The sequence below is a fragment of the Odontesthes bonariensis genome, chromosome 6 (assembly GCF_027942865.1).
Source record: "Odontesthes bonariensis isolate fOdoBon6 chromosome 6, fOdoBon6.hap1, whole genome shotgun sequence".
NCBI lineage: Eukaryota > Metazoa > Chordata > Actinopteri > Atheriniformes > Atherinopsidae > Odontesthes > Odontesthes bonariensis.
The window spans coordinates 35,961,510-35,984,690 of NC_134511.1; the positions used below are offsets into that span (position 1 = coordinate 35,961,510).

Genomic DNA, 23,181 nt, shown 5'->3' on the forward strand with positions numbered 1-23,181 from the left:
AAAGATGAGGCTAGCCTTTCATTTCTAGCTGAACATTGCATCTAAAAACCTTAAACAAAAACAACCGTCTTTTTTTTTTCTTAAAAGATGTTTTATATTGTTTTCATATAATTTTCTGATGGCAATTATAGAATGCGAGTGCGTGTGTTATATTGAAAGCGAGGCTGTCTATGAATATAGACAACAGTGAGTTGTTTTTTTTTAAATGTGTTTAATTTTTTCAATAAGCAGACATACAAAAGACAAGACTAGAAAAAATAATAAAACGACGACAACAACAACAAGCTGGGAACAACAACAGAAAAATCAAAAACCCAAATGGAAGGATCAGTTTCAGATAGATGTGACAGGTACATTATACAGTATAAAATGAGCTAGAGATACAGCGGGAGCTGAAAAAGAAGAGAGACACCCCCCCCCCCCACATGTCTTTATTAATATTTTGTTTACTTTGTTTACTCCACTTTGTCCGCACACCTGCAACATTTTGGCTTCAAAGGAGCAAAATGCAAGGTCACATTACAGGGTCTGACATGTTCACTCTTAACTGTAGGCTATGTCAGGGTGTATTTTACTGTAATCTCCAGCAATCCTGGCATGGGCCCAACAGTGAGGAGGACCACCACATTGTCCAGATTGAACAATCTAGACACCAAACTGCTGAAGACCTTGTATTGAGAGCCCGCTGGGACCTGCACTGAGGCAGACAGAAAGAGGCAGACTGTCTCCACTGTCTCCCCCTCGATAGAGACAGGCACCAGGGGCGGGGTGGTTCGCCTGAAGTCAACCACCATTTCCTTTGTTTTGGTGGTGTTCAGCTGCAGCTGGTTGGTCCTGCACCATCCGGCAAAGTTCTCCACCAGTCCCCTGTACTCCCCTTCCTGCCCATCCTTAATGCATACAACAATGGCGGTGTCGTCCGAGAACTTTTGCATGTGGCAGGTCTCTGAGTTGTAGTTGAAGTCAGTGGTGTACAGGGTGAACAACACCGGGGAGAGCACCGTTCCTTGTGGAGTTCCAGTGCTACTGACCACAGTCTCTGACAGAAATTGGTGATCTTACTCACTGTTTCTGATCCTGTGTTAAAATACAAATTTATTGGAGTAATATCTTATTTGAAATGCAAAAGATTGTGAAAAAGGACCTCGATCTCGACCCGGTCTCTCTCCTTCTGGGCCTTCCCAGTGGGCCCATGCCAGGATTGCTGGAGATTACAGTAAAATACACCCTGACATAGCCTACAGTTAAGAGTGAACATGTCAGACCCTGTAATGTGACCTTGCATTTTGCTCCTTTGAAGCCAAAATGTTGCAGGTGTGCGGACAAAGTGGAGTAAACAAAGTAAACAAAATATTAATAAAGACATGTGGGGGGGGGGGGGGGGTGTCTCTATTCTTTTTCAGCTCCCGCTGTATCTCTAGCTCATTTAATACTGTATAATGTACCTGTCACATCTATCTGAAACTGATCCTTCCATTTGAGTTTTTGATTTTTCTGTTGTTGTTCCCAGCTTGTTGTTGTTGTCGTCGTTTTATTATTCTGTCTAGTCTTGTCTTTTGTATGTCTGCTTATTGAAAAAATTAAACACATTAAAAAAAAAACCTCACTGTTGTCTATATTCATAGACAGCCTCGCTTTCAATATAACACACGCACTCGCATTCTATAATTGCCATCAGAAAATTATATGAAAACAATATAAAACATCTTTTAAGAAAAAAAAAAGACGGTTGTTTATTTTGTTTAAGGTTTGTAGATGCAATGTTCAGCTAGAAATGAAAGGCTAGCCTCATCTTTTGTCATATTTGGCTGTGGTCACTTTTTTTAAGCGTATTATAATTTTATATAGGCTATCACGTTCTCCCAAACAACCAGCTGTTGTAGTTTCACTTAACTAAAATAAATGCAGCCTACTACCTACAATGGGTGTATAAAAAGCGGAAAATATGTTTGATATTAAATTAGCACGCTAATTTTATTTTGGCGTTACTTCCGCTTCCGGTCTGCCTGCCGTCATGTTCGAACGTAAGAAACGAAAAATGAAAAAAGTAATTTCCAAAAACCAAATTTGGGTCGTAATTTGATTTTGGTTTTTTCGTTTTTCGTTTTTTTATGAAATCAACAAAATCCGTTTTTTTTGCCGTTTTTTCGTTTTTGGTTTAAAACGAAAAAAGGAAAAAGGACAGCTACTTCCGTTTTTCGTTTTTTCGTTTTGACAGAAAAACGGATTATACTTTAGTACCCGGACCATTCTTGATTACTTTTACTCTTTACAACTCCACCACCCTTTGGTGATACCAACTTGCTTTGCCAGTTATACCCTCTTTGTCCTCTCAGTACTTACGCAAACTGGATTCCAGCACTCCACTTTGCCAAACGGTTGTGCAATAAAAAATGTCTTACATATCAAGACGTGTCCATTGTTGAATTATACCTACTCACGATTCTGTAGTGCAGCAAAATTAGTTACCAAATTCAGAGACACTAATTTGCTCCACTCAAATCAATGCCATTATTATGGGAAAAAAATCTAAAATGGTCACAAATTTAGGATGTAGCCTACTGAATGCTGATAAATATCATTCACAAAAAAATCTACGTTTATTTTATTTTTTTCTCCTTTTGAATCATTTCAAATTCATGTGTCAAATTGGAAGCAACAACACATTTGGACTACTTGTCCGTCACATGCCTCTTTGCCATATTTTATTACCCAACGTGCCAGGTCCTTAAAATACGATGAAATAATTGTGTGACTTACTGTTCACGCCTCGATGTTTTCATGTTTTGCTGCATTAACATGGTTTGTAAACTAACTATGCTTCCTGAGGAATTTGAGGTTTGTTGTTGTTGGATGTTTCTCAAAAATGCAAAACAATCTTTATTTGTAGATCATGCTGCAAATTCAATCATTCAATAATATAAGATATGGATAAGTTCATTTGTGACTGATGTGTGGTGTATGCGCAGGTGCAAAAAAACCAAAAAACAGACGACACCTTAGACAGCATTTCATTAAAAAAAGCATGTATTTGCAGATGTGAAAGCTCCTCCATGGTTAACACTACCATTAAATGATTGGTACATAGTGATCTCTGTAAATCATCTGCACTGTAATAACTGACTTTGGCTTATTTAGCATCAGAAACAGAGCACAAAGTCTGTGTATAAGTCCAGTCGCAAGATGTTGTCAGATATTCGCTGAATTACTTCTGAATAAAACATAATTACCAGCAAAGAATATGTACGTTAAAGCAGTGCAAACTCCATGTTCAGCTTGCTAAATGTCAGGACTGTGATAAAGAAAGACATCTTGTTGGTTTTCCACGAGTGCATAAGGCACAATTCAGAACAAGATATAGTAGACGGTCTACCACATCATGGGCGATCATGGGCCTTTTGAACTTTGATCGCAGTGACAGGTTCTTAGTTCTCACTACCACAGAGAGCGAGCAGAATCCTCTCATAGTCTCCTTTCGTGTCATCCTAAAAAAAAAAAAAAAAAAAAATGTAAGTCTTTAATCAGCCTTGGTTCGCCTTTCTTTTAAAAAAAAATAATAATAATAATAATAAATTCTCAAAGCACAATTGAAGACCTGTTTACTGTCATTATCTTTAGATGTTTGCTTACCAGAATTTCCTGGTAGAGTGTTTTGCCGTAGTTTTTCTTGTACTCGTCCTTGATCCGTTTCATATCAATCTCAGAGCGGCTGACCATGATGCGAGTCAGGATATGTTTGCGGGTGCCTTTACCCTAATGAGAACAAAAGTGTCACAGAAGGCACAACATGTATGTATGTTTGCGTGTGCATGTGTGAAGTTGCCCAAACATTGTGTACCTTCATGGCCAAGTAGAGCTTCTCTGCGAAGAAGCCAACCCTGCTTCCAGCACATTTCACTGTGGTATTTTAAAACAATAGTTCAAGTTTAAATCTATCGTGAGCACAAGATGATGGTTTAATACTCAGGTAATATAGTTATAGTTCAGGTATCTGCCTTTACCTACTGCTGTGAGACAACTTTCAATATCTCCCTTCATCTCCAGGTCGATAGCTTTGGCCACATCCACTTTGCTGTACTTTGAGTACCTTTCAAATACTGAAAGAAAAAAGTACAAGAGTGAAGCATCTGACAGAGACAAAAAGTAAAAACAGACTTTACTTTACACAGTGGAAAGTTAGTGTACCTTTGCGAAGATGAAGAGCGCTCCTGGTGGTCAAGATATCAATGAAGACAGAGCAGTCTTTGCCCTTCCTACCCTCCCCTGCCTCGTATAGAGCTCTTGCATCACTGTCAACCAGCTGCTCGCTAACTCCCTCGGTCCTGCTGGCCTGTGACATGTAGAAACACACCAAGTTCAGTTACTGATGTTGTGATGAACAGATGTGCTGTAAGGCCAACATTTCTTTGCATTTTTAGGAGCCTATATAAGAAAAAAAATAAAAACATAAGGGGAAATTATTTAAGCCATTTTGAACTTTAAAAAAAATCCCAGCAAATGTTTGACATCATTTAAACTAAGCAGATGTTCATTATCTTGAGTTTGAAATGAGTTGATCATTTTAGATGCCCAAATGTGTTTATAAATGAATGTGTGTCAAGGGAGCGAGTTTATCTTTTGCAAACTAGTTTCAGCTTACAGCAGGGAGTGTCTTGTTGCCTCAGATATTAACAGTATCCTGGTGCTGTGACTGAATAGTTAATTGTAGTAAATGTGCCCCCAAAATGTGGCAACAAAATACCAAAGAAAGCACACAAGACAGAAAGGAAATGTAGACACGTGTACCTTGCAGAGTGTGAGGAGGGCAGCCCTGAAGTCCCCACTGGTGTCAGATCTGATGTCCTCTTCCAGGTCCTTCTTGTATTCTTGGAACATAAATGATGAAAGTTACATTATAGCACAAAACAAATGCTTAAAAAAAAAAAAAAAGGGAGGGGCAGTTTGGCCTTTTCTTATTTTAGAACTGCTACTTCAACTTTGTTGGCACACACCTTCCTTGTAGACCTTCTTTATGTCCAGGATTTGCTTGTTGTTTCTGGAAGCTAGAATCTCTGTCAGGGTATCCTCATCTGTTCCAAGACCCTGAGATAGGGATGCAGTGAGAGATAGATTAACATAGAGAAAGACCAGTAACTGTTCACAAACCCAACTCAAACAAGCAGCTCTCAACCTCCCATTAAGAAAACAATGGGAGAATATGTGGAAGTGGGCAGATGGTATTATACACCAAAAATAACAGACGGTGAGACAAAAGCAGTCACTACAGAGGTTTTCCACTACCATTGATTTGCAAAGGTTTAAGTAGTTCATGCATTTATATCACTATTTATTTAGAGTGGGTTGTGCGTTTTAGTGTTTGGGTACCTTCATTGCCAGTTTCAGCTGCTGGGCGTCATACTGGGCAGGTGTTTTCAGCAGAGCCAGCACCACATCCTCCAGATCTCCTTTCAGAGCATTTTTCAGTGCCGATTCCAGAGGCTATAGGGGAATAATGGAGTGCTCAGGGAGTGTGGGAAACTACTGCTGAGGAACAAAAGTTAAAGACTTTTTCATCTTCATGTCACCATGTGTGTGCAGTCTCCCTTACCTTGCCACTGGCCTGCTGGTAGGCCTCTTTGATTTGCTGTCTCTGCTCATTGCTCCTTTTGACCAGAATTTCAATAATGGTGTTCTCATCCACACCTGCAGTGTGATTGAGCAGAAAAACAATTTCTGTCATTCTGAATCAATATGGCAGTACAGACAGTGTATTTTATTGAAGGTGAGGACCCACAGAGAGATGTGCAGAAAAAATATTTGACCAGTTTCATGAATAACAGCACTATACACTGTAATGATGCATGCTGGCCAGCAGAGGATGTTCACAGTCTTAACAGAAAAAGATGTCCCTAGATGGAGAAATGCCATCTAAGGCCAAAACATGTTCACACATGCTAAAAAGGATCCCTTTGTGCCTTTTAAGTTTACCTTTTGCCTTGATGGCCTTGTCCAAGACTGCTGCATCTCCACTCGGGCTGAAATTGGGAGCTGCAGTCACTGTTCCCTCGTTCTTTAGGACCTGAGAGAAAATGCGGATTATTGTGTGTTTGGTAAATACTTGACTTCTGCTCTGAGGTGTGCATGAGGTGGGTCACACAAGTGCATTTTTCCAGTACTTTAGATGATAAGTGCTGGGACCAATTTATCAGTCACATTGCCTGTATCGATTCTTCAGCTTAAAACATACAAAATACACTAAAATAATAAACATATTTGCAACAGGTTTTATATCCCTTTTGGGAACTACTCTGCCCTCCATGTCCTCCATTTTCTCAAAGCTCATCACAGTGCGCTGTAAAATCCCTAGACACGCCCTGTTGGACTGAACCTAACAGCAACTGGAGAGTTAAAGAGCTCACGCCGAAATCATGCAGCACAAGCTCATGCAACTTTCCCCTCGTTCACTTTAAGCAACCAGGGAAAGGAGAAGCAGTATTTTGTTCTGCTTGCTGAGTTTATAAAGGGAGGGGCACAAATTCCTGCTCTTGAGTCACACACTGCCAAGACTCTGAATAGTCATCATTCCAATTTCATAGAACTTTACAGTTTAAACTCCCTTTCTCTTTAACGCAACTCCCATCTTATCTTTGTGCTCAGCTTCATCCCCTTTCCTTTCCCGTTTTCACCTTTAAACTAATTCATTCTTCTCCCTCACTATCTTCTAACTTCTCTCCACGCCTCTGTCTGCCTGATCATTTTTTCCACCCAAGCATACCACAGGAAGAGAAAAAAAAAAGGAAAAAACGGGCTGGTTGGCCTTAGCAACAGGAACAGAAACACAGAGCTACGTACTGACTCATCGGGCATGCCCAGATAGACTGTTTGCTGCATGAAGGCTTGGATGAAAGACATGGTGGGATTGCTGGTGTCTGTAAAAGAGAGGACAACATTAAGGAAGAAATCAGAAAGTCCGACACTAACATGATCAGCAGAAATTGGTGTTTAGAAATGTATCTGCTCTGAGAAAGAATGGAACACCTTCCTATAAACATACACTGAATACACATACACATACATCCAAAAAAAAAAAAGATGGTTGCTCTTTTACTGATCCTGCTTAAGGAAAGTTAATGTCCATCAAAGAAGTAAGAAAGAAAACCTCTTTTTCTTCTGTCATCCATGGCTGGTGAGCACAAACGTAACTGTGTATTTCTAGAGGTTTATGTGAGGAGGTTTTCAGTAATTGCATCAACGTGTAGATTGATGGGCCACACCCACGTCTACTTTTAGACGTTATTCAATTCTGATTCTGAACTACAGCATCAACCGATGGGAACAACTCCACCGCGTAATTAAATCACGTCAGTACTTTAATTAAGCCAAAACATCTCCGTTACTTTCCCAACCACACCCTCATAGGCTATGTCAATACCCTCAGGAAGACGAGACTTACAGCCATCCCATTAAGTTAGAAACTCAACAAAAATCGCAAAGTAAACGCGGGAGAGCAAATTCAAGCTTTTCATTACAGATGAATAACTTACCAAGTGGTTTCAGAGGGGAGAAAGTTAGTCTCACTGTGATTCGAGGAGAATTACAGTTTCAGAAAGAGGGTTTTTGTACTCGTGTTAAACCACACCTAGTGACTCACTAGGTGGCTCGGCCCATATACACCCCTCCACAGCTGCTATTGGATTGAACTGCTGCCGCACACAGCAGTGCGCAGCTGGGCTCCGTCCATTACGCACAGCAGTATCCAGTGCGTGAACACCAGGATTTAAAACAGCCACGCAGCTTAGTGAAACACATGTGCTGAGAAAGTGCCAGGTCCTAATACTTCATAAAAAATCGTGATCTCGTGGAAAATCACTGGGATAGCCTACATCCAGGACATCTGGGGTGGCTTGTTTGTGTTGACAAACCTTATGGGATACCTTCTTGTTGAGTTTTTATATCAACATGACTACTTCTACTGCATTTATTCACGCACTGAAAGTTTCATATGACAACAGTGTACTTTAACCTTTGATTAATAAAGTATGCTAGAAAGTGGTTAAAGTATTGATTAAACTGCTCTGACAGTCATTATATTTTATGCAACATTTTTTAAACATTTGCTCCTGTCTGTCACAAAGGCAAATAATGTACTTTTTTTCTACATATTTGTCTTAAAGTTTTAATTCTTACTGGTAATTTTTGAGAAGGAATTTTCTCATAAATGTTCTGTCCTTGCATTTGCAAATGGGATCAGTTAGAATTTCTGTAATATTCAAAAGATTTTCTTTTGAGTTTTGCTGAAAATTTATGATAAGTATGTAAAACAGATTATGCCCCTGGATAAATCATATTAAATAGATACACTATGGAAGAAGATGAAGAAGATAAAAGACAATTAGATAAGTCAGTAAATAAATAAATAAATAAATACAGCATTAGATAACCCTCTTGGATCAGCTGGAAAAAGCATTGTGAAAAAGTAAAAAAGTGACTGATTTTCAGAGACCTTAAAAACCTGAATTTAGAGACATGTTGGACAGTGATGCCAATGACATCTCATGATCTTACAGAATGATGATGCACACGGCTATGTTCAACAACTAAACAGAGATTCAAGTTGTTGATATTCGCTTAAACTTAACCATTAATGCCGCACCTGCTACCTTTATTTAGTTCTTCTTTTTTTAACTTTTTTACTTGGTAATAATAGTTTTACTTAGATAAAGATTTCGAGTACTTATGCTGCTTCTCAATTGTTTTACTCAAGTGTTCGCTGCAGCCTAGCACAAGGAATCCTCTTTAAAGCAGCACTTTATCTGAGCCCCTACAGGGACACACATACAGCTTTAATCCTTCACTTCCAGGTTCTTCCAGAATCCAGAGTTTCCTGAAATGATACATGTTTTTTTCTGTTGTTGTTGTTCATTTTTGTTTTTTTTATTGAGGGCGGAGTGGAGTATAACATTTCTATTCTTTTTCAATTCTTTTATCTCTTCTCTACAAATGAGTGCTTTAAACGTGACAGTCCATTTAATCCACTGCTACTACTGACGATCTATCTGGAACCTCAGCATTGCAATAACTATAGGTGAGAACAGCTGATCAAACCCTGGTGAAAAACGAAAATGCCTGATTGTATTTCAAATATATTCACATTTTCAATTATATATTGCCTAACTAAAATGTACTAACAAAAAAATATCTTATTAACTATCTTAAAGTATACCAGAACCATGGTAAATTCACTATTTTTCATAATAACACTAGTTATTTAGGTAGTTTAACCCATTAAGTGATCAAAGTATATTGGTATGTTACCATTATGTACTAATAGAAATGTGAGAAAAGTATCACTGAGCGTACTACCAATAAAGTAAGCATATTGCCTCAATACTAGTGGCACTTTTTTAATACATTTTTGGGATACTATTAAACAAAGTAATCAAACTTTATCTCACTAATCAAGCATGTAAATTAGAACATACACAGCTAAGGACTTAAGTTTACAAAGTATACTTTAAGTTGTTCCATTTTAGCACACAAAGGTACAATAAATCCTCTTCAAAGTCTTCTTTTCCACGACTTAATTACAGCTGAAATACATTTAGCACAAAAAAACTAGTAAACACTTAAAACTAAATAGCAAATTTCAGGTTAACTAATCATTACCTCATTTTAAGTATATTTTAATGATTAGTCTAACTACAAAAAACACTAAAATATGCCAAGACCACCTTAAAATTCTTTTAAAGAGTCTGGTTCAGGTGTGATGAGGTAAGGGTTTCTTTGAGGTGTGGCAAGTTGTTATGACAGCAAAGCCAGGGTATGACACAACTACATGTCTTAACAGAGGGTAAATGCCGTCACACAGCTGTGATTTATAGGCAAGATACGGATGTATTTACGTAACGTTAACACAGTCAGACTTTGTCATTACATCAAACAATCAAAGGCCCTCAGTGACAAAAGAGTTGCCATATTTGGCAAAGCAACACTTTTATTTTATCTTGTGGTGGAGTATGGATAGAACAGGGTTTGGATTGTGAAAAAGGGAAGAGTGGGCAAAGCTGTCTTTTCATTAAAGTGGCATCATGGGCGGATTTATCTTTAAGTAAGGTATGTTAAGCAGATGCTCAAGCTGGGGTCCAAATGTTCCAAATGAGTTTCTTGGGCTACAAAAGAAAGGAAATCCTTATGGAAGAGCTTGGCCAAGAACAGCAGGGCAGAAGAGTGCAGTGATAGTCAGAAGCAGCAGATGCAGCGGTAACAGTGGCATTGATTGTCTACAATAATTGCACCTTTTGGAGGACAGATATATCACTTTTGCAAATAATTTATTTCTAATTGTCATCTGTAAAACAAACCTCCCCACAGATTATGTCCTGACTCTCCACGGTGCCTGGATGTAGGTGACCTATTTCAGTTATATTCCTGTGTGAGGTTGTTGTGGAGAAAATGAGTCGAATCACGCGTTGGTCAGCCGTCCATTGGGGAGTTTATTGAACAAACTGTCACAGCAAATATGCATACAGAATGTACAAAATGTCCGCCGTCTTCCTTCTGTGATCTCTCTTTATGCTGGTCCTTATCAAAACAAGCGTACGTGGCACTCTCTGGAGGCGCCTAATGTTAAACAACTCTTCTAACTATCAACAATATTCATCTGAACCAGTCAGCAAGGCACACAATGTAACTAGGCCAGAAGTCATGAGAATGTCATGACATCCTTCTCCCACAAGGTTTCATGGAAAACAAATGAAAACTAGAGACACCAACTAAATGGAGTGAGTGAGTGTATAAACTACATATGTGTGTCTGAGAGTGTGACAAAGTATCAGGTAACAATCTCTATCATACACACAGGAAACCTGAGGACGGTTGTGGGGCATCTTTTTACCAGAGGGCTCTGTGTTATTAAAGCCAGAACCTGGTGAAACTCCATCTAGGCAGGTTAATATTTAAAGACTGTTGAGAGTTTAGTTCCCCTTAGAGATCAGGATCAACTCATCTGTGTTCCCCTGGTCAGCAAAGCAGCACCCAAGCTGCACTGAGATACACTGAGGAAAGCTGATCTGCTCCAACAACCAGGTAGTGCTTTCTTTACTAACTTTTTTAAAATCATTATTCTCCAGTGTTATCATCCTCTGTGCTCCTTTGAAAGGAGGAGTTCTGTGATTAAATCACATGGGCATTTTGTTGTGATTGCTTATTTTGTGCGTGTGTCAGTGAATACCTGTTCAGTAAGAGAACTGGAATCGCGCCCATTGAAGTAGAGTGATGTGGATGATATGTTGCAAAAGAGCCATTTTAAATGAAAGAAAGTAAAAAGATAGCACTCAAAGTCTGGGATTTTCAGTTTTTCCCATTGAGAGATTTGCAGCTCATAGTAGATTGAAGAGGCTAACAAACAGATTACACTTGATTGAATCTGCCGTGTGAGCTTTTTGACATCTGCAGATAGTTAAGGGGGTTGGCAAGGGAATGTTGAACATAAGATTGCATATCAAATAATATTTTTCATCTTCTTCAGCTTAGAAAATTATTTTTAACTTACTCTTCTCTACAGATTTTGGACTGATGCAGCTGAATAAAGACCAAACACAAGAGCAGTGATAAGACACAGGTATATACGTCATGTATTTGAACTCCTCTGCAACTGCAAGTGGATCTTATTCACTAACCTTCCTGGGAAAGAAAGTGGGTAGGCATCGCTCTGTGGCACCTGCAGGCAAGCAAAGTAAGTGCACGACACACTGGCAACAAACTTGCAAACATATATTACCACTGACTGGCATTTATATGAATGGTGATGATATTATCCTTGTGTTTTTGCTTTTGGCTGATCTCATATGTTAAAGAAGAGGCTAAGGGCATTGCAGGCAGACAGGTTAAGTTAGACGAGGTTTAAATATTTCAGCTGCTTGGCTGCCTCCACTGGGAAGCAGTCAGCACATCAGAGCAAATAACACAGTGTTCCTGGCACAGGCATCTTTGAGATCTGGATATGAAGTCCAGCCAGGTCCACAAGAACCAGAATCATCGAAGAACACATGCAAACGCACCAACAGACTGACAACAGAGTCTATGCACATTTGGCAGAAGAAGCCTCTCAATCTGTGGCAGAAAAAAATATACACACAATGATTCAAAATTAAAAGGCAAAAACAGGTTTGCACATTTATTAAAAATCAAAAATCGTATTTAAAAGGAGTAAGTATTCAGACCCTTCACTTTCTGGCATTGGGTTCTTATATCATTGGTTCTTCAGTGCTTCTAAAACTTGTTAGTTTAGTGGAACAAGGAACAAGGAACCAAATGGTATTAGCAGGGGCATCCGTCTCCACCTTCAAGAATCTCTTGAAAATTAATCTCCGTTGACCACACCTCCTCTAATAACACCTCCAACACCCTAAATCTTACTTATTTTTCACATCTGTTACAGATTTACTTGTAGTCTGTAATTCAAATAAATGAAGCACTTGTGTTTATGGAAGGCACTTTTTTGCTGTACTGTAATATGATTTGTTTAAAGATTTAGATTTAAATATGAATTTTTAAGTTCTTTAAAGTGTGGCAGCCTCCATCATTCTATAAACTATATCTCCTTCAGACTATAAGAAGTGAAATCCTCTGCTCTGATGTTATGATGAAATAAAATGTGAACTGTTTGGCCACAATTTTTGTGTGTATGAAACCAGGCACTGAGAATCACTTCTTTAATACAGAAGGGATTCTTCTTTAATACAGATAAACATGGCAATGGCACCATCATTTTAAGGGAATGTTTTTCTGTTACAGAGGGTTGTCAGAGGTATGAGAAATATAAAGCAGAAAAATACAGAGCAAAAATGCAGAGCAATATGATTTCCTCAGGATTGCAGGCTGAAGTAAAATTTCCACGAGACAACATCTCAAACCAAAGCACCAAGAAAACACAGGAGCAGCTTTAAGCAGCTTTTTTCCCATCATTGGTGGGACTTGAAAATATTCACCAAGAAAAATGTATCACATCCAAAGAGAAGGTGATCCAAACTCGTAGGATTATTGCAAAGAAGACTGCCGTCACTTCCAAGGAAGTTTTGAGAACAAGCGAAGGGTCTGAATACAGATGCATAATGGATATTCGTGTTTTTTATTTTCCAAGAATTTACAAGACACACCAAAAGCTGTTTTTGCATTTTTGTTGTCAATAAATTAATTTAGATTGCTAAAATGAATCTGTCCATTTAATTCAATTTCCTGTCTAAGCCATACCTGTTTGTTGCATATAAAATGAATATACAGTCTATGGTCTGTATCACACGCAGTTGTATTCGCACTGCCTTTTATGCAGTGGTCCTTTTGTTAATCTGAATGTCGTCTTCTCTCTTAGTTGCCTGGGACACAACTCTTGGGTCTGCTTGTTCTGAGAACCCGGTGGTGCCCTCGCAGACCGGCCATGTCCCTGTGTCAGTGCAGACACTGGAAGACTTACCCGGCAGTGTGCCAGAGCTGAAGGAGGAGAGGCCATGTGCAATAATTCAAAACACACAGTTTGCTCCATACGAAGACAACATAGCAGGTCAGACCACTGGGCTCACTCAGTTTTGCTTCATTTTGAGTCTTCTTCCTCTGGTTTCACTTTCTATTTGCTCTCAAGCATAGGCAGCAGTTGAACCTGCTTTTTTTTTTACATCCTACCAACTTTCTCTGTGAATCCTGACGAAATTTCTGTTTCTCCACTGAAAGGTGTTTCTGGGAGGAAAGTAACAGCATGACGGCACGCCCACATTCCTGTGAGAGGAAACAAAGAAGGGAGGGTGCAGAATGGGTTTGGATGGGAATGTAAGAGACAGGAATTGATTAAATATTCAAATGGGGCCATTTTAGAGAACGAGTCAGTGTTATAGATAAGCCTGGGAATGAAGATGCAACAAGTTGAGAAAAAAATAAACAGGAATTAACCTCTTTGTTAACAGGAAACTTAAAACTGTTACATTTTGAGTGTTATTCAAAAATGTAAATAGACATTAAACTGCAGACAAGTTATTCACCATACCCATGAAGATGTATAACATGCTTTAAATATTATAAATAAAATGCAGATTGCTTCATTGAGTTTTGTGTTTTCTTTTTCACAAGACTGAGCCAATGTAAGTGCAATAAAGTTATCATAAATGTATTATAAACAAATATAATATGCATATAATTCACTTTTCGCAAAGGCTATCAAGGGCCTGAATTATTTTATCTTGAATTTCTTTGTTTTTCTCCAGTTCTTCAGATGTTTTGTCATTGGTTTTATCTTTGAAATGCAAACTGAATCACGTTTCGAGCACCACTCCACAAAGCTAGAGAAGTGATTAATGAACTTCAGCACCAAATAAAGCCACGTGACAAGTTCTGCCTCCATCTGTAAAATATGCTGATGTGTTATACATGTCATATACTGACATACAAGTAGAATCTCTTTGCATCTCCTTTCTGTCTCCCATCTTTTTAAGCTGATTCCAACTGTCCATCATCATTTGCTTCACTGTTCAAGCTGTCATTCATCCCAAAACTCTGTGGACAAAGAGGTGGGCTGCGATCAGACGTTGGATTGGTGCTGACCGACGGAAACGCAATGAACAAGAGGTCAACCAAGGTGCTGTAAAAACATGAAGTAATGTTACATTTTCAAGGAGGAAGGGTGATAGTGTGGATATTTGTCAGTGCAGCCTGAGTGGAGTGAAGTGTCCAGATTCTGTAAGTGGTGCTAAATAACTAATTAAACAAAGCAAACTAGTTTATTTTTGCACTGAGTAAAATCAAAGTAGATCAGCACTACTTTGCATCAGGAAACACTTTTGTTCCAAAAGTGGTCAATGCTCTTCTGGGGTTCTTGAAAGAAATTCCATGTAATCTTAAAGGAGTGAAGATTGTGATTCTATGGACCTCACACAAAACTGGCTGATATTTTTTTGTTGGAACTACTAACACAAATATTCTCCAACAAGGCTCCAAGCTTAACATGTTTTTCCTTGAAGAGGTAAAAGGTGAAAAAATTGAGGAACACATGTTTAACTTTTTTTTATATCAACTTTTGAAATACTATGTGTTTTACAGGCTTAAGTTTTGTGAGCATTCATTTCAATGTAGTAGAGTAAAAAGTACTGTACATTATAAAGTACAATGTAAAGTATTAAGCAATATGAACTGTGAATTCCAGTAAAGTACCTCTAAATCATATCAGTTCACTTACACGATAGATAGTTGAGGCCTGGATTGTGGTTTAATGATGGGATGTGACAAAGTTACTGAGGTTAGAGTAAGTATTGTTTCCCAGTAACTATAAGTGTCAATAAGCCTCTTCTCTGAAGTAAATGATAAGTTGCAGCATGTTATTTCTGCAGATGCATCAGAATCTCAGTTGCCAGTTAGAAGTGGTGCACACCAGGCAGCAGAAGCTGAGAAGTCACAGGATATCAAGATCTACATCCCTTACGAATCAGCTGAACTCTGTATTGCTCAGGTAAAATAATGATTGTTAATACGGACATGCAGCTCAGAAGCAACATATTTACACCATTACTTATTTCACATATAACTCTACATCACCCCATATATCTGACAAAACAACTTTTTATTTTGTCTTATCAAACAGTGAATAATAAATGTTTTCCAGACATGTGAAATTCGGTTCAAACAAACAATGAAGTCACTGTGAGACGCTGCATTGTGCTCTCACTCACACTCACATGGTTGCCCTGATGCTGCTACCTCGAAGGCATTTGATCAGCATCGTGATACGAGGTTGCAGTTTTCTGCATCTACTCCTACATATGTGTTGTATGCACATGCAAACAGATATCTGAGGACATGGAGGCAATCAAGAAGAGACACTTGGAAATGGTCCAGGAGCTGGAGGAGAACTTTGAGATTACAGCGCGGGAGTCCCAGGTAAAGAAGTGCGAGAGTATCTAGGTGTGCATTACAACATAATCATGATGCAAACTTTGTGTGGGTTATCAGGAGTGGGTTGTGCAGAAGGTCAGATCTCATTATCAGAACAAGTTAAACACTCTGCGGAGAATCCTAGATATCTACCAAGAGAAGGTGGAGAAGAAGAGGGCTGGCTGGGAGGAGAAAGTGGCGGTCAGTCACTAATTAGTCACCTTATCTCTTTCTTTCATACATATTTTTGTCCAATTTTGTCTTTAAGCGTTCCTATGGTGCACTTATGCAATGAATTTGAATTCTCTTATCATGACATTCATTCACAGATTCTGCTCCATGTGGTCGATACATTTAGTGTAATTGTCTATATTTGATGCAGGGCTTGACAGCACAAATTGAGCAGCTGCTGGAGGAGCAGAATGCTGAGAAGAGAAGAAGTAAAGAGGAGGCCCTGCAGTGGCACAGAGAAAAGGTTGGAAATGAGAGAAGTGAGACAGGCTTTATCATCTCTGTACTGGAGCACACTCTTGTGGCCATATTTGAGTAGAACTTTTTTTCATTCTAATTTCTGTTACTTTTTTTTTTTTTTCGATCAGAGCAAAATGCTCGAGCTGTTCTCTAACAGGCTGGACGTCATGCACTCCCACCAGACCTCCAGTGAGTGTAGCAGCATTTGTTAATAGGTGAAAAGGCTTCTTATCTCTGAGGTTTGTGCGTGACACAAGTCCCATGTTACACTGAACAGCACTGCAGGAGCTGCAGATGGCCAGACAAGAAATTGGGAAAGTTCAAGAAATACTGATGATATCACCACGTGAGCAGCAGGAAGCTGCAGAGGAAAATGGAAACTCTGAGAACAAAGGACTCACAGCTCAACAGAAAACTGTGGTGGGTTGAAACTATTTGCAGTGACACCAAATAACCAACAAAACAAAAGAACCCAACCTTTTTCAGGTTGGTGTGTTGAAAATATTATATTAGAATTAAATGAAAGGGACAAACTAAAGTTCTCATAGCATTATATCAAAAGTTCCCTGAGATAAGAGTACAGCTGTCAGATGTGGGTATGTCTAATCACATAAAACCTACACCAACTTCATGACTAAACCGCCACCACTCAGGCTATTTTTTTTTTTCGTAACTTGGATGTGTGCTCAGGCCTGCAGTGATGCTGGTCACCCGCTAGAGGGGGCTAGTGCCCGTCTAGAGGAGCTGAAGGAGAGCCTGTACCAGAGGGAGAGGGAGATCACTGACCTACTGGAAGCAGAAAGAAGCCCTGTCCCTCCTGTCCCTCCTGTCCCTCCTGTCCCTCCTGTCCCTCCTGTCCCTCCTGTCCCTCCTGTCCCTCCTGTCCCTCGGCCACCCTGTAGCGTTCTGCTCCCCATGGTCATCCAAAAGGTGCAGATCAGACGTCAGTGAACATGTAAAATAACTGCATTTTAAATTATTTCAAATATGACATCCTCAGCTGTACACCCTCATTTAATGCAACTGTTCTCATAGCATTTTTTTTTTTTTTTAATTTTCTCCAGGCCCACGCAATCTGTGGTGCTGTGGCTGAGACCAGAGTTCTTCTGGATCAAATGATTGAAGACAATCGGATTGCTCTGATTAAAGCCAGAGACAAACTGAACCGCCTGCGGAATGGCAGAGAAGACGGGGACAAGACAACTGACCAGGAAGGGTTAGAGATCTTGAAATCAGTTAGAAAAGTAGATGTGGTTTCTAAGCAGTTGCAATAATTATATCAAAATTGCATGTTAAAGCGATACAATGTAACTTCTCAAAAAGCCCACTCTGGAGCTCCCCCTACAGGCTTGGAGATAATGTACGGTTACACTGTCGTAAATACAACACCCTTTCGCTTTCACGTTTCACGTTTGTTGACGAACCGGCGAGGAGTCAGAAGGTGCAAGTTATGTCGACCGAGAAGGTAAGAGTAATCAAATGTACCTGGGAGCGTGAGAGGGGTCTATTTGTTTTTGCGGTAGGTGTGCCAGAAAGCAAGTCGAAGTACTTCCGCTCAGCTCCCGGCCGCTCCTGGGCCGGTCCAGCAAAGTTACATAGCGCAGTTTTTCCAACTCAGACCCCCGAAGGGCATAGGAGCCACGTAATATTAAAACTCATTCTAGCCGCACAATTTTTTTCAAGCTGTTATTTTAAGGTAGAAATGTTACATAGTATTGCTTTAAACTGAGCTGCTAGCATATTTATTATTTTTTTACTGTGTGAAAGCTGATTTTTTTTTCTACTTTACAGATCAGATAAATATGACTCAAGTTTGTCAGTACTGCAGGAAACAGTGAGAGAGTATGAGGTCTGTCAAATTGCTTTAGACTACATCAAATCTGGGGACAGCCCCGCAATAAACGGTAAATACATATTTGAAGTCACCTGGTTATGTTGGCTGCAACCAATGGTGGCAAATACATGGCAGCATTCACATATATCTGGTGCCTTACGTAACTGTTAAATGTTAATCTTATGATCGTGATATAGTAACCATAGTAAGTCTACCAAACATAAACAATTTCCCCACTGTGGGATGAATAAAGGAATTCTTATTCTTATTCATCAATTTTACAAAAACAGCGTGTGCTTGTAACTTCACTTTATTAAGCTCCCTGGGTGATGATGAATAACTCATATCCAGGGTTAACATTTCATATCTGCTTAGACTGTGAAATCACAGAGCTGCAGGATATCCTAGGACAAGCGACTGTCCAAAGCACAGACGGAGTAAAGGGTGTCGGCCAGCAGCTTCTCTTGCTGCAGGATCAGGTTTGTGTTTTATCATATAGCTCAAAGTCTCTGGTATGATGTGACCTATCAAAACCATTTAGACTTAAAACCAAATATAGACACAAGAGAGGAAGAGCATAAAGCTCTAATGTCTGGACGATGAGCTTTAATACTTCCATACCTCTGTTTTTTTGTGCTCTGAGGGAAGTGCAGCAAGGCCATATATAAATGTTTTCACTGAGCTCAGTCTTCACTTTCACAGCTGTGTGTTATTGTGCTTTTATTTCAAGCTGAAACAAGAAAAAGAAGAGAAAAAGAAAATAATTGAGAGCTACACTTCAGAGAGGACAATGAGGAAGAAATATTACAATATGGTGGAAGACATGAAAGGTATGCGAATGTTTCTCTAATACATGTAGTTTCTTTGTGTGTTTTCAGATTAAGCTGGTCTTTATCAAGTTTTGAATATTTCACACCTGTGTGTTCTTTATCCTTAAAGGAAAAATTAGAGTGTTTTGCAGAATTCGTCCAGTGAACCGAAGTGAAGCTGTGCAGGGTGGGGCCATTGTTGTGGATAAATTGGATGATTATTCAGTCACGGTGGAAACTCCTCGTGGACTGAGAGAATTTCAGTTTGACAAGGTTTTCAGTGCTGAAGTCTCTCAGGAAGATCTGTTTCAAGACGCCAACAGGTGAGGCAGAGTATCCACTCACATAAAATAACAGACATAAAAGGCCCCAATCGTGTACCTTTTAATCCACTATAAAGTCAGCAATGTCAGCAGCTCAGAGAATATCTCTCTCACAGGCTGATCCAGTCAGTTATCGATGGATACAATGTCTGCATCTTTGCATATGGCCAGACGGGCTCAGGGAAAACCTTTACCATGGTGGGAGATAAGGATCAGAAAAAGCCTGGTATCATGCCCAGATCTTTTAATGCCATATTCGATATCATGCAGAAGAACAGCTCTAAGTTCGACTTCAAGGTAGCAGACAGTACATCACCACGATAAATTAACCTTATTTATGATGAGAACACAATAAGACTGCTTTCCTCTTTTCTCCATCCCATTTGTTCCTTCCTCATTCGTGTGCCATCTTTGACCTCAGGTTTCAGCCTATATGTTGGAGCTGTACAACGACAGGCTGCAGGACCTCTTTGTGAGCCAGGCTGGTGAGGCCCATGCACAGACTCAACCCAACAGCCAGACGAGGCGGGTGGTGATCAAAAGAAACAGAAAGGGGGTTGTGTTCGCCCAAGGAGCAGAGACAAAGGAAGCTTCTAGTGCTCAGGAGCTCTACGCTCTGTTTCAGCAGGCCTGCGCCAATCGACACATCTCTGCTACCAGTGAGCTCTCTATATCGTACAATATCACCGAGTTAAAACAGGATCTTGCTAAATGGTTTTGATTAATCCTGTTAGTTGCAATGAGTGTGAGGCAGCTATGTACATAAGAAAATAAGAAGATAAGAAGAGCAACACTGTTTCATAGAATTGGATGATTCCATACTAAGAATTCCATTGATCACATTTGTTTGTGTGTGAGGTCTATTTGAGACAAAGCTCAGTAAGTCATAGTGTACGCAGCTCCATAATTCAGTAACAAGTATTGTGATCATGTGTGTTTCTCAAGAGATGAATGTGGAGAGTTCCCGCTCCCATCTCATTGTTGGCATCATGGTAGAGATCAGGAATCTAACTAATGGGAGTGTAAGCACTGGAAAGCTGAGCCTTGTGGATCTGGCAGGCAGTGAGAGGGCAGCAAAGACCGGTGCCAAGGACCACCAGCTTAAGGTTTTCTCATATGTTATTCACTGACTGAACTATCTGGAGATTGTCAGATAACTGAAAGTATCAGATATCTATCATTGCCTCCTCTCCTTCCCTTTGTAGGAGGCTAATTCCATCAACAAATCTCTGAGTGCCTTAGGGGACGTGATTTCAGCCTTGTCTGCAGAGCTGCCCCATGTGCCGTACAGGAACAGCAAGCTCACACAGGTAGCAATTAAAAAGCAGTCACCACTGACAATACAATATTATTCACTTTTTAGACAGTAAGATGATAAAAAGTACAGCACTGAACCAGAATCAGCTTGTGATTTTCCTATGTGCGGTCCCAAAACGTAATGCTTGTAAACTGTGCTCCTCTCCTCATCTCTCTCAGGTGATGCAGGACTCCTTGGGTGGAAATGCCAAGACCCTCATGATCGTCAACATCTCACCTTCAGAATTCAATCTTGACGAGACTCTCACTTCTCTCATGTAAGAAACTAATACAGAAACATTCAACTTTTACATGTGTGGTGTTGGAAAGAAAGTATGAAAGGACACCTGAACCTGCTGAACCTTACAGTTATGCAACAAGAGTGAAGGCCATAACCAACAACGCTCAGAGAAACGTGGAAAGCAAAGAGATTACACAGCTGAAAGAGGTGCATGCCACTGCGATCTGTTACAGTCAGTCCTGCCAAAATATGAATATGTAATCTCTCAGAATAAAACGAAATGCATTTGATCTGCCATACAACACTGATGTTATCACAATAACTCCATTGTTGTTTTTCTTTTTTTCTGATAGGTGATCATGAAGCTGAAATCTGGACAGACAGTGGAAGAGGAGGACATTTGAACTGATCTGTTCTGCACGCTAAGCATGAGCCCTGTATGTTTAACTACCATAGCTCTCTTGATCGCATGGATGGAGGGGTGACATCACAATACGGCCACTGACGGTTGCTTTCAGAGCATTGCGTGCTGTTTCTTAATGGGTCCTGCTTGCATGGGTCTGCAGAATGAGGCTCCACCAACGCAGGGCCCCACGTGTAACTGAACTGCCAAATAGGAAGTCAGTCGGTTACTGAGTTTGCACTTCTTTTGTACACAGTGAAAGACAGCACTTCTGTGGTCCAATTCTGCTTGAGAAATTGTGTCGTTTTGTGTCCAAAACAGATGTAGTTTTTCTTAGTCGGTCAGATCTGACAGGTGGAAACAGAAGTTCTCTAAGATACAGGTTAGATGATTGTGTTTGGCATAGGCAGTAAACTTTGATGAAAAAATTAGATTTGCGAACATTAATCCATCAAATAAAATTTCAGAGAAAACTCAGTTTTATATAATCCTAACTGTTTATACGGCAGTGTTTCATTTACATTACTATGTATAAAAGATCATACTTTTTGTGAAGCCATGGAGAGATAGATTCTGGAATTTGTTGGCCTGTTATTGCCATGCTCAGTCTAAAGCTGTTGAAGCCTCAACAATAACAATTTGAACCAGGGTGACATATTAGCACTGATTAGGGATCTTTTGCCTGCAACTGGGCTCAGTCTTAATTGTCACACTTTCCTAATCTATACTGTGGGCCTAGCGTGTGGTCCTGTTTGTTACGCCACACTAGAGCCATGATTCCTAACTTTGCGTGCAATGTTTTATTGGCTGCTTTAAATCAGAGGCCACTCAGCACATGCTGTCTGGGATTTGTTATTCTTTGTGGCGGCTACAGTTTACATCATACTGTGAGTCGGTGGACTAGAACAAAGTGAGGGACAAAGCCAGAGAGAGCTACCGGGAGTACATAGAAGGGAAACGGGGTTGAAATCATTTTCTTTGTGAGTTTTGTTAATTAAAGCACTTTAAGATTGCCACTGGGAATGATTCTTTTAATATAACACTACTACTGCATATGACATCAAAACAGCATTTCTACATTAAGATTGATATGAAGAAAACTACTTTGAAACAGATATTATCAAACAACAGACTGAACTGTATTCTCTACCAATTTGATGAGTGTTTTCCACATGTTTTTAGTTTTGTGTTTTATCATGTTAGTTTATGTCACGTCTTGGTTTTTAAGTTCATGTTTAGTTCTTAAGTGTTGCCATGTTTTAGTTTTGCCATTGTTTTTTCCTCAGTCCCCATGTTCAGGTCATTAGTTTCATTCACGTCACCTGTCGATTCTCATCAGCTGCACTCATTCACCAATCACCCAGTTCAGTATTTAGTTTCCAGGTTTCCCCTTCAGTTTGTGAAATCCTTACGCTGTTTTCACCATGCACCTTCAAAATTCAATTCAAGTTATATTTTCCACAGTTTAGTCATCCGGCTCAGCCGCGCCTTGTTTTGACTTTTGATTTTGAAAATAAACCAAGTTTGCTTTTCACCTCGGAAGTCCACATCCGTGTTCTGCCAACCCCTTTTCTGAGGCAGTAAAGTTATTCTTTAATCCTTATTTGTTTTGCTCAGTTTGTATTTAGAAATATGTCACCTTGTAGTCTAATATTAAATGTCTTTACAATTTGCACATTTCTAATAAATAAATAAAAAAGGTAACTGTCATGGTAAAGCAATGCCAGGAACATGTAGTACTGCCTGCATCCTTCTATGATTGATATGGCAGGTGGATGTGCTTATAATAACATGTGGCATAACTAATTGTTTATGTACTGCATTACTTTTTTGTAAATCCATAGTGAACAGTTTCCATACCAGACAAACTCTTTACAGTCTCTTCAACCCCACCAATGCAAACTTAATCTTTA

At 39.5% G+C, this 23,181-nt stretch overlaps 2 protein-coding genes across 2 annotated transcripts; one reads left to right on the plus strand and one right to left on the minus strand.

Annotated features, from left to right (window-relative positions):
• Nucleotides 1–3,009: 3,009 nt before the first annotated feature.
• Nucleotides 3,010–7,633, minus strand: anxa1a (annexin A1a). Its single transcript, XM_075468591.1, has 12 exons — nucleotides 7,524–7,633; nucleotides 6,832–6,908; nucleotides 5,968–6,058; nucleotides 5,588–5,682; nucleotides 5,365–5,478; nucleotides 4,992–5,082; nucleotides 4,786–4,865; nucleotides 4,186–4,330; nucleotides 4,002–4,097; nucleotides 3,839–3,897; nucleotides 3,631–3,753; nucleotides 3,010–3,485 (listed from the first exon to the last, which is right to left on the minus strand). The coding sequence occupies exons 2-12, from the start codon at nucleotides 6,889–6,891 to the stop codon at nucleotides 3,426–3,428; spliced, it is 1,014 nt and encodes a 337-aa protein (XP_075324706.1). The 5' UTR covers nucleotides 6,892–6,908; nucleotides 7,524–7,633; the 3' UTR covers nucleotides 3,010–3,425.
• Nucleotides 7,634–10,832: 3,199 nt separating this feature from the next.
• kifl (kinesin family-like) lies at nucleotides 10,833–22,225 on the plus strand. The gene is made up of 22 exons (XM_075469163.1): nucleotides 10,833–11,064; nucleotides 11,543–11,713; nucleotides 13,349–13,537; nucleotides 15,351–15,469; nucleotides 15,805–15,897; nucleotides 15,970–16,092; nucleotides 16,274–16,366; nucleotides 16,491–16,551; nucleotides 16,640–16,782; nucleotides 17,053–17,292; nucleotides 17,427–17,578; nucleotides 18,154–18,266; nucleotides 18,572–18,675; nucleotides 18,927–19,026; nucleotides 19,136–19,328; nucleotides 19,445–19,625; nucleotides 19,750–19,987; nucleotides 20,274–20,434; nucleotides 20,534–20,638; nucleotides 20,805–20,902; nucleotides 20,994–21,072; nucleotides 21,219–22,225. Exons 2-22 carry the CDS (start codon nucleotides 11,611–11,613, stop codon nucleotides 21,267–21,269), a joined length of 2,739 nt encoding a protein of 912 aa, XP_075325278.1. The 5' UTR covers nucleotides 10,833–11,064; nucleotides 11,543–11,610; the 3' UTR covers nucleotides 21,270–22,225.
• The last annotated feature ends 956 nt before the right edge of the window (nucleotides 22,226–23,181 follow it).